The 12,021-nt window shown below is 36.8% G+C and overlaps 1 protein-coding gene across 1 annotated transcript; it reads right to left on the minus strand.

Annotated features, from left to right (window-relative positions):
* Positions 1 to 749: 749 nt before the first annotated feature.
* Positions 750 to 8,151, minus strand: LOC136224915 (pleiotropic drug resistance protein 1-like). The gene is made up of 24 exons (XM_066013344.1): positions 7,523 to 8,151; positions 7,025 to 7,145; positions 6,853 to 6,941; positions 6,687 to 6,771; positions 6,450 to 6,609; positions 6,287 to 6,363; positions 6,146 to 6,199; positions 5,969 to 6,059; positions 5,557 to 5,858; positions 5,069 to 5,350; positions 4,523 to 4,839; positions 4,284 to 4,444; positions 4,093 to 4,196; positions 3,848 to 4,004; positions 3,653 to 3,769; positions 3,436 to 3,551; positions 3,016 to 3,348; positions 2,611 to 2,901; positions 2,426 to 2,509; positions 2,178 to 2,311; positions 1,871 to 2,098; positions 1,617 to 1,788; positions 1,230 to 1,484; positions 750 to 1,142 (listed from the first exon to the last, which is right to left on the minus strand). Exons 1-24 carry the CDS (start codon positions 7,891 to 7,893, stop codon positions 885 to 887), a joined length of 4,359 nt encoding a protein of 1,452 aa, XP_065869416.1. The 5' UTR covers positions 7,894 to 8,151; the 3' UTR covers positions 750 to 884.
* Positions 8,152 to 12,021: the final 3,870 nt, after the last annotated feature.

The following is a 12,021-nucleotide window of genomic DNA, read 5'->3' on the forward strand; positions in this document are numbered from 1 at the left end:
ATTCTCTAATCAAATTGAGTACCTGCATGTTCTTGGTTCTTTCATTTCCCTGATACTCCTTCTTGATGTAGTCCCATATTTCTTTTGCTGATTCCAGACTCATAATTCTAGTAAATATGGTGTTGGAAACAGAAGAAAAAAGACAGGCTTTAGCTTTTGACTTCCTTGTCTTTCTCTCCTTGTGATTCTTTATCTGTGCCATTGTTGGATTTAGTGGAAGCGGAGCAACTTCATAATCTTCTTCTACAGCCTCCCAAAGATCCAATGCTTCAAGATAAACCTTCAGTTTAATAGCCCATGCTTGATAATTCTGGCCATCAAAAACTGGTGCAGCAACCTGATTAAAAGATACTGCATCTGCTTCCATTCTCACAGATCCCTCAAGATAATATGCTCTGATACCAATTTGTAGTATTTAATATTTAAGAGTTTGGAACCAACATATATTTCTATTGAACTTCAGGAAATTTATACAGAAATACAGACATCAGTTACAACTGACTTCCATAACTGCTCCTAAACATAAGCTATAACTGAATAACTTCTCCTGAATTCAAATAATTAAATAAAACATTATCTGTTAATAAAAAAACTAAGGCACATTTCCAACAATAACCAACTTGTAACCGTGTGGTTGACAGCTAATTTTCAATGGTTAAGCTAAACTTTTCTGATTAACAAACTAACTTCAACAATTGATTAAAAAAAATCAAATCACAATTATTGATAGTTGAACAGAGTAGCAGAAATAGGACAGGAAACACATTATTAATTTATATTTTCATACTTACATTCGTTGTACTTTCAATTGATATTATACAGGACAAAAAAAAAAAAAGAATTAGGTATAAACAGACAAAAATCTCTATCCTAGAAAAAAATCACTATCTTTTTTGGAAATTTAAGGATCTAATGGCAAGAGCAAATATAACTGCAAAGAGGATGGTAAATCCAACTACCATAACAGCTACTACATCAATAAAGTCATGTTCGAAACCATAATAATCATTCACAAACTGTTGAATTGTTACTCCACTTTCAAGTTGATCCTTCATATCTCCATACTGAGATGCAATGAGTCCGTACAATGTCCATGAAAGTGGGCATACCCAGTAGTACCATCTCCACCAAAGAGGCATCCTCTGTGTTTCAGACACAGACACAGACACTATTAGTCCAAACTACACAAAAGTATACACCTAGCTTAAAAGAATCAACAAAACACTTACAGTTCTTGGGACAATGAAACCTGAAAACAGATTCCATATCCCGTAAAATGCTGCTGCAGCTATGGATGCTATATGGTGATTAGGTGTCAAGGCCACCATCATCATTCCGTAAAATGTGAAGTAGGACAACGTGAAGAACATGAAGAAGAGATACCAAAAGAACTTTGCAACTGTCCACTCAAATGAAATCATCGAATATGTGATTAGGCTATACACTACAGCTTGTGACAATATGTATGGAACCTCAACCAGCACCTGTAACAATCAATCGTACAACTTTGTTAAACATTAATCATCTTTTCATATTCTTAAAATAATCTACTTGGATTATCGGATCAATTCACTTTCTTTTTTTTGTCATTGATCCTCTGAAGGTTATTATATTACCTGCGCGTATGCATAGGGCATTGCCGAATACATTCTAGCAGCTCTTTCTCTATAGAAGACAGTTCTTTCAACTGCAACAACTGGCTGCACAGAGGCTGCATTTTGCACACCAAGGAAGAGAACTGCTGCATACATTGATCCTGAAGAATTAAAGATATCTTGTTGCTTCGACCTGCACTCAAATATACCATAATATGATGAGAATGTTGAAAATTTACCATTTTTCATAAATTTTCAACTTTTTTAGTGCTTACGTTTTGGAGCCTAGATCCCAGAACATCGTCCCAAACATCACAGCTATAACTGTGGTGAACAAAAATCTTACGGCAGTATATGGTGGATTCCGCCAGTATGATAACCGTTGCTTCCATAAACAAGCTCTACATTGGGTGAAAAATGACTGCGAGTACTTCTCAGGGAAATAGAGATCCTTTGAACCTGGAGTAGGTGTTTTTAGATCCTGAATCATTGCTTTGTTTCTCCTGAAACCACATAAATCAACTAGTATAAGACTAAATTCCTACTTGATTACATGGTTTTTCAGTCCAAAAAAAAAAAAACCTGTAGAGCTCTGAATTCCTGTAAATGTCAGCAAAATCGACATCCAGAGTTACTTCTTGTGCAGAACTGCTAACTTCTAGCATCCAAGTTGCAGGGTTATGACCGTCTTTAATTTTATTTACCCCTTGAATTCCCTTCAAAGGAGACAAAAAGGTAAGTGAATTAGAATGAGTGTAATATGAGAGAAGAACTTCCTAAGACTTTGAAAGAAACTTTGTGTGGGATTGTTTCCATTTCTGTAGTGATACCTCAAAATATTTAATTAGATGACAGGAATGGCGACCCAATGGCCCGACGTATATCTCCTCTCCTCCTCTCTTCATCAGGAAGAGCTGCAATACAATGATCATTAAAACACGTCAGAATAACATCTGAAGCTTAGAAACGTTAGAATAAAGCAATAATATTGTTGTAATATACGACATATTCTTACCTCATCAAAAGCCTCAAATATATCAATACTTGGCTGATGAATGGTGCATACAACAGTTCTTCCTGTATCCACAGTGTTCCTAACTGCTCTCATTACAATTGCAGCAGCTCTTGCATCTAGCCCTGAAGTTGGCTCATCCATAAATATTATAGAGGGGTTCGCCACCAGCTCAACTGCTATGGTTAATCGCTTTCTTTGTTCGGTAGAAAGACCATTCACTCCTGGCAAACCAACTAATGCTTGTCTAATTGGAGTCAGTTCCACAAGCTCCATCACTTCATCAACAAACATCTGCCACATGCATTTTTTAGGTTACAAATCAACTTTTTGAGTACAGGATTCCAATTTTGACCCTATTCCTGATAAAAAGAAAGTAGAAACTTGCAACTAGAATCAGAAGCCTACCTTTCTGGTGTCAGAGTCAACCCCAGCAGGAAGACGAAGCCAAGCTGAGTAGACCAAAGATTCATAGACTGTAACATGTGGAGAGTGGATGTCATTTTGCTCACAATAACCTGAAATTCTAGCAAAAGTTTCTTGCTTCTTTGGATACCCAGAAATTGTTATGTTCCCCTCAACGTATCCACCAGTTTTTCTACCAGCCAGGACATCCATCAGGGTGGTTTTGCCTGCGCCACTAACACCCATTAAAGCAGTAAGAACGCCTGGCCTGAAAGCACCGCTCACACCCTTCAGAAGCACCAATTTATCTTCAACAACTCCTCGACTTATCATTTCCTGGAAATTTCATTTTTTAAAGATGAGTTCTATTAGTTTCGAGTCATAAGGTAAAAAACTTCACATCTGTTTTCTAACTTGGGATACCTGTGGCATGTCAACTGAGTACATAACATCATCAAAGGCAATGGAATGTGGTTCGAAAGGAAGAACCATTCCTTTCTTCCTGTTGTGGTTTGCCTCCACAATTTCATCTCCATTACCTGCAGTTGGATTGAAATTTAAAAAACCATCCTCCGTAAGAATTTAGCCAGACTCGAACTCAAACATGAAATCAAGCATTATCCTTCAGTTTATTAACAACCTGTGCTTGATTTGTGATTACTTCCTTTGTTGCTTAACTGAATTGATCCTCTATTTTTGCCAATAGATTCTTTACTTTGAGAATCTTCAGATATAACAGCCTGAGGCTTCTCAAAAGCTGCCCAATTTGTCCAACATTAGTATATTCTCTCATTTACCAAAGCAAGAAATTAAGAAGGTAATCAATGACACTTACGGCTGAGATAAGTGAGAGCTAGAGCATAAAAGAAGTTGAATAGGAACATGAAACCAACCATAGCGGCTAGCCCGATCCAATACCAATATGCTTCTGTGAAGAAACCCCTACTTTTCAGTACTTGTATTCCTAGTGATTCCGTTGAGCCCGCAGGAATCTGTAAGTTTTCAAGTAAACTCAGATACTGCTTGGTTCCGGAGATAGCTAAACATATGAAAAAATGTTGAGAAGTTCAAGAAACTTACATGACTCCATTTTTCCCCAAGAAACTCGTTAACTACTATTGCATTCTGTCCATACATCAATGGTGAAATCCAGTAACCCCAAATCCACCATTTCTTTATATTCTCTGAAAAATTGAAAAATGAAAATTCTGAATGATGTAATCAAGATAACTAGAATACAATTAATCGAACAATAATTGTTCATTTTATACCTCTAGATAGGACAACACCACCCAATGCGAAAAGAGTAACTAGTGTAAATGCTCCAAATGTGTTAGCCACAATCATGTTCCTTCCAACGGCTGCAAGAAACCGAAAAAGTGCATTCGCCATCTGGTTAACAAATAATAGCAGAAGATACTGCTTCAAGAACCTGCAGAGAGATGACCCCCTTTTAGTAAACAATTAAAATCAGAGAAACTTAATTGCCTTGTGATTATTCTGTTTGTACCTTGCAATATTAGGATCAAATCCAATGACATGATAAGTGAGGAACGTCCAAACACCAACTTCAACAAATGAAATGGGAACTTTAAGAATCCAGGACGGAAGAGAATATGCCCAAGCAGGAAAGAATTGGAGGTCCCTTTGCTTGTAAAACACGGGAAGCTTTGCAACAGTCATTGTTAGCTCTGCCATACCATTGAACATGACCACGATTAAACCGACGAACAAAGCACCTATATAAATTCCTCCATCTATAATACTTTCTCGGTGCATCTCAGTCCTCAAGAATAGCGTCATTGAAATGAATGCCATGATTGTCAGCTGAAATCAGGTTAAAAACAAGATAACTTAGGTTTGTTTTTTTCTAATTTTAGTAGAAAATTGAAAGGTAGACAACTGTTCTTGAATCCAATGATTCTACTTTTAAATCTATACATTACAGGGTCATTGTTTTCTTATTTGTCTGTGCTCAGATTAAGAAAATTCCTAACAGTTTTAAAACAAAAATGGAAAACTGGAAAAATGAGTAAGATGGACCAATAAACCATACTTGAGTGAGCTTAAAGATGTAGACAAATGAGTTCCTCCTCATAAGCAGCAACTCTCTTGAGATGCAAGTTTTAAGAAGCTCCATCTTATTAACTCCATATTTTGTGGTGGCCAAAGCTGCTGGGTGGCTCTTGGTCTTATCAAATGGGGTTGAAAGCTCGTCTTCGATTTTTCTCCCAACTTCATATGATTCGAAAGCTTCAGCAAATTCCTGTACTGTCACAAAAGTATAAGGCTGATCTCTACGTGCCCAATACTGCTTTTGATCTTTCCTTGAAGTTACCTGCAACAAATACATCATGTCTAAACATTACATTCAACTTTAGTTACATATGTAACCGTAGGGTGAAAATGATGATAAAATGTCCAAACACACAAATGCTCCTCAAAATATAAATATTTTGGAACAAGTTAAGTCAATAAGCAACATTGAGCCTTTATTAGTGAAAATGAAGAGAGATGGACAAACATTGTCGACCAATTCATTACCTCCTGTAAGAAGTCAGCCACACCTTTTCTTTCTGGACATCGGAAGCCCATATATTCGAAGAAACCAAGTACTTGTTCACGAGGACCTTGGTACACGATCTGGCCGTCGGATAAGAGAATAATATCATCAAAAAGGTCATAGGTCTCTGGAGCTGGCTGGAGGAGGGAGATGATAGCAGTTCTATTTAGAATATGAATTGATTGCCTCAGTGAGTTCACAATTTGGTAAGTTGTTGAACTGTCCAACCCAGTTGAGATCTCATCCATAAACAGTGCTCTTGCCGGTCCAACCAGCATTTCACCTTCAATTCAATCATCCCAAATTTCATCCACAGTAGAGGATAATGGTATAAATTAAATGGCAAATTCTTACACGCATTGCATAGAATATAGTTTAGATGGATTTTGATACCTGTTGTAACACGCTTCCTTTGTCCTCCTGAGATACCCCTTATCATTTGATTTCCTACCAAAGTATCAGCACAAACATCCAGTCCTAAAATCTGAGAATTCAAGAGAAAAGGTATTAGACATTTCATTTCGAGGTCCGGAAGGTCTTCTATGATTTTAAGATAAATGAGAATAGAACCTTTAAAATATAGTCTGTGATCACGTTTGTCTCCTGGCCTTCTGTAGCTGCAGCCTGTGATAATCAAGCAAAATTAATTCGCAATCAGTCTCATAGATTCTTCTTTAATCAGTTCTTAATCCTCTTAACAGAACAGATTACCTTCATGAAAACATCAAGATCGGGATCAGGTTTAATATTGGCTGCTTTCTCTCTTCTAGACACCTCTGCTAATAAATCTGCAAATTACACAATTACTAGTTCAGTGACCATACAACACCATCAAGACTAAGATGTTGGATGATGTTAGAAAGAATAATCGAACCGTGTTGGGTTCCGACCCCCTGGCATCTAGCAGAAAAGGCTAAAGTTTCTCTTACAGTCATTTCTCCCAAATGAATGTCATTTTGACTTATATAAGCAGCTGTTCTTTGTGGTATAAATTCATTCATCCCATGACCATTATATGTCACATTACCAGAGAACTGCAAGAGATTGAAACTCATCAAGAAAAATCAAATTAAAAATCAACACTAGTTGCTAAATTCTTCTGAGTCGCTACCTTAAGAGTAGGATCAAGTTTTCCAGCCAGTGCCAACAAAAGCGTGGTCTTTCCAGAACTTGGAGGACCCAAAAGTAAAGTCATTCTGCAGTACCAAATTAGATTATCACAAATGGACCAAAAATATTTTAAAAAATCCTAAGAGATTATTGTCATCTCATCTCACCTTGATGGTTTGAGGACACCACTAACATCCTTAAGGATTGTCACTAGTCTCTTTCTATTTGGAATAATATGAAGATAATTCAAGGAACCCTACAAAATTAAAAGATACCACAAATAGTTAAAATGACTGAAATTTGATTTTTATTTTAGCTATCATAATAGTTATTACTCACCTCTACTATATTTATACAGAAGTTGACGAAGGAAGGCAGAGCTCTACTTCCTACATATGCTTCTGCTTCAATATTTAGATGCTCAAATCGGACTTCAAGTGTTGGCGTATCAATACCAACTCTGCAACACCAATAAACAACATAACCATTATACTAAAATTCCCTTTTCTTCATAAACACTCACGGGACGAGTAAAAGGACTTTTCATCAGCAGGCAAAGCAAATCAGAATGTCAGTAACAGACGAATTTTAAATTTTGTCCCTAAACGTTGATTTGGTGAAATCAACTCTGATTTAATAAAAGGAATTTTGATTTCTTCTCTGATTTCTTCTCTCATTTTGAATGTTTAGTTGGAGTTCAGCCAAGAAAAATTATAATTCAAAAGCTATGTGTTTGTCTGGTTCTCTTTTTGTTTTTTTCACTCCAAACAATACCAGCTAGTAGCAACTTGAATCAAAGAGACCCTAAATGAAAAGTTAAAATTTAGTGAAGAATACCTATCAATACGGTTCTTGAGCTTCAACAAAAAGATCTCATTATCCTCTTGAGCAGTTCTAAGTAACCTCTCAAGTAAAGTTTTCCTTTCTTGAAGTCCAAGATTATTAACATCAATTTCAGTAATACCACCCTTTGATGCACTCATCAAAATCCCTTTCCTCAAACGGTCATAAGTTGGTAATTTCTCAAGTGCAGCCCATTTAAGAGCTTCTTCATCATCTTCATCTTCATCTCTACCAGATGCTGAAAATACATCTGAAGTATTTCCTCTCCACACAGAAAAACTCCCTCTCCGCGTCGAAAAGCTCCCTCCTCGTAAGCTATTTCCCCGTAAGCTGCTTCCAGCTCTGTAAAGATCGCCACCCTCCATTGTACTTAACAACTTATCAAATTCAGATATTTGTGTTGGACTATAACGGTTTTTTTGGGTTTCAATTGAGATATATAAGATAACAAAAAAATTCAAAGTGTTTATTCGTCAAGAAATGACTCGTTTCAGAATGGGGAAGAAGAAAGAAAACAAGTATTTGTACTAGGAACAAGTGGAAAATGGAAAAATCTATGATTGGCTGTTGTTGAATTGAATTTTCTTGTGTTGAACTTTCAAAGTCTGTAATTGCCTTACCTATGAAAGTCTCAAAATGATTTTTGTATATAAATAATAATGTAAGATAAATACTATGAACCTATGGATTATTAAACAAGTTGGAGATTTATATATAAAGGAATAATTGAAAGTTGTAGTCGCGGATAACTGCTAATATTTTCTATTTTAATTTTAATTTTGTGGCTTTGTTTGACCGGTGTGTTTAATTTTTCAAATTACAGCAAGACCACATGCCACCTTTCTTGGGAAAATGATTTTAATCTCTAATCCAAATGTACGGGCGTCTTTCTTTCCTTAAACTTAAACTTAATATATAGGTTAATTAGTTATTCATATCTACTGTAATAACAAACAAAAAGCTTGTAAGCGTTGAGGCATCGAGCTAGATAGGAATATTCGCATGGAGTTTAATGATTAAATGAATTTGATCATTCACCATTAGATGTAAACTTATTAAATCTAAGCTTTATGATGTTTTGAATCTCCACCTTATAATTCTAATAAGCTTAAATCTAACAGTGAATGACTAAATATTACATAGTCATCAAGGTTCATGACGTAGATTGAAGTCGGTTGAGAGTTTTAATCGTAAACTCACAAAGATTACAGCTTCTCTAGCTAAACTAGAAGGTTGAATAAACCCAACAAGGATAATCTTGTGGAGGCTTGTAGTTTCAATTTCATCAAAGTTGTCTAATATTACAAAGAGAAGGGTTTATATACTCTCACCCATCATGAGGGAAAGGACCCAAAAGCCCCTAAGTAGGGTTCTAGTTTAGAGTTAAAGGTAGGGGCACAATCAGTGGCGAATCCAGAATTTGAAGGAACGGGGGGCAAAATTCTACGTAAAAAAAAATTTAGACAAAAAATACAAAATTGTTCAATTTTTGGTGACGAAAAATGCAAAATCGTTCAATTGTCATGCATTATTTTCATGATTTTTTTTATAAAAAACGTAAATTATAATGTTTCCGACTCGTAATCATCCATTTCCGGGATTCTCGGCTCGTTACGCATCAAATATCCCTAACGTTTTGGGTCAGGTGCAATTTTACCCCTAACATCTAAAATGGTGCAATTTTACCCCTAATGTTTGTAGCCAAGAGTAATTTTATCCCTAACGTTGATAAATTGGATCAATTTCAGACACTATTATAAAATACAGTCATTTTTTTCTTTATTTTGCACCAATTGCATATCAATTTTGTAATTTTGCACCAATTTTACCTTTAACGTTGATAAATTGGATCAAATTTCAGACACTATTATTCATGACCGAGAAGACAGTTTGATGAATTATTTCTCAAATTGACCCAATTTATCAATGTTAGAGGTAAAATTGCTCTTGGCTTCCAATATTAGGGATACAATTGTACAATTTTAGACGTTAGGGATAAAATTGCTCCTGACCCAAAATATTAGGGGTATTTTTGCACTTTAACCCTTATTTTTTGACTTAAAAAAAATTAATAGGATGAGGGGGGGTTGGTTGCCCCCCTTTGACCCCCCCCCCCCCCCCCCCCCCCCCGCACAATGGAAAAAGAACAAGATAAGGGTAATGTTAGTAAATAGGAGTAGTGGCAAAATAGTAATATCATATGGGACAGAACTGGTCCCCAACAATGAAGAACTTGGAGGAGAAGTATTCTCCAGCTAAACACGCCCCGCGCCCCAGATATCACGCCCCACGTTCTTGACCCCCTGAACCTAGAGACTCGAAGTGGTGTGAAATACGCGTGGCGTCCGTGGTGGCACGCCCCGCGTGGATGGCCTCCTGGACATTCTCCGCTCCGCTCCGCTCCGGGGGTTGGCTGCACGCTCCGCGCACCTGGTGGGGCGCCCCGCGTGGATGGCCTACTGGACTTTTGTCTAGAAATGGGACGTTCCACGCTCCGCGTAAGAGGAGGTGCGCCCCGCGTGCCCTGCTGGCTGTGCTCGCTCTCGCCTTCTTGGGATGGTTTCGCCTGCGTTCCGTCTCGTGACTCCGGGTTCGGGCTTGGAGAAAGGATGCCCTCATCAGTTCATGTGATCAAAACTGCCGAACTAGAATGGTTACAATGTCCCCACCCCCACTTCAAATATTTCCAAGAATTTTATAAATGTCTAATGTTGCTTAATTAGGAATTAAATGGTTATAAAAAAATGGTTTTTTTCACATATGCGAGAAAATTATCTCTTTTAGATTTTTTTTTTTTTTTTTTTTTGATGAGTTAGGTTTTTAGACATGGTATTAAAAAAAATGAGGAGGAGGGTGGATCAAAGTTTAAATTGTTTAAGCGTAAAAGAAATGTGTTAAATACCATATATTCATTACTCAGAGAGTAAAATAATTCTTCTCTGATTAAGATATATATATATATATATATATATATATATATATATATATATATATATATATTTTGAAGTGAATTGAGTCTCTGTGTACATAATTTTCATTCATGTTTGTGCAGATTTTATTTTTGGTTTACATATTGATTAAAATTAAATTTTTTATAAAATAAAACTTTAAATTAATAAAAGGTAAATCATGGAGATGTGGAGATTTAGATGCTTCCTTCCGGTTTCGGATTCCTCTTATGCTGAGATCGATTACTGGGAACACTCCAACGTTCAAATAAGATTGATACTAGAAAAGGTAGAGAGAGAATAATGGATCAGACCCCCCTTCTTACAAAGGGGGCTTGCGTTTATATATAAGCAATGTAGTGTACGTCAGATCTGGACCGATCTGCTTATGTGGTTGTTGGTGATGTTAGGTGGTAATGGTAGGTTTGGTCTATATACCTCATCAATTAGTTCCATTGCCCTCCGAGTAATGCGTTTCGAACCATTTTATGTGAGGTTGGTGGGCGATGGGTTAGCCAGGTGGCTTTTGCGAAATGCTCAGACAATTGTTGATAGAGGTTTTTGGCTATGCGATTGGCAGGGGGTCAGCTCTTTGCCAAAGTGTGTTGGCAGGGAGCTTCAAAGGGTGGAGGCCAGCTGTCTAGAAACCTGAAGTGTTTCTCCTAGGTGTTCATGCATAATCATGGTCTGACAAGCATTTATTGTGTGGCTTGGCGGCGATATGAGTGACAAATGTTGGTTCTCTGGCTGTCACGCCTTTAGCCGTTTGTGATGCGTCCTGAGCTGTCGCTCAAGGGCTCACTAAAGGATAAGTGTATCACGTTGTTATCAAGTAATAATCTGGACAAGTCCAGATATTGAATCCACATGATTTATACCGCAAGTACCAAACTACTAGGCTTCTAATATTATTTAAGCGGTGGAAAGATAGATTGAGGGTTTTGTAATTAAGTTAATCTACTCCTAAGTGATTTTAAGCCAGACAATTTAATCAAGCAAAGAATGGAATGGTACGATAATATAAATTTCAACCTAATTTAACAATTAACCAACAACCTAACCTGAGTTGCTTAAGTCTAAGGCAATTAAACCTACTTATCCTTCTAGGGTCCCTAGCCCGCAATTCCTTTGTTACATGTCGAGCTAGCTCTAAGGTTCAGTAATTTGGGTCTTACCAACTATGAAGTCGTCAATTTCATAGGTTCTTCGATTACAAGGAATCGAATTCGACTCGCAATATGATCCTAGCTAATATTTGGACTTTTGAATGATCTAACCCAATTAGAGAAACAGGTAAAGTAATAAATTAATTAAGAAATCAAATACTAAGAAATTATATTAAAGATGGAAGAATCAATGTCACAAATACAACAACCCATAATTCATAGGGAAGATCTTGAGCTAACAGATAACTTAAAAAGAGTAAAAATCCCTTTTTAGGAACCTGTCGACTAAGCAGTCGTCTTTCTGGGACTAAAATGTGGAACTTTGGAATCTTTGAAGATGGAGATGGAGCTTGGAGCTTCAACGACAGATGGAAGAAAG

This window comes from Euphorbia lathyris, chromosome 3 (genome assembly GCF_963576675.1).
Source record: "Euphorbia lathyris chromosome 3, ddEupLath1.1, whole genome shotgun sequence".
NCBI lineage: Eukaryota > Viridiplantae > Streptophyta > Magnoliopsida > Malpighiales > Euphorbiaceae > Euphorbia > Euphorbia lathyris.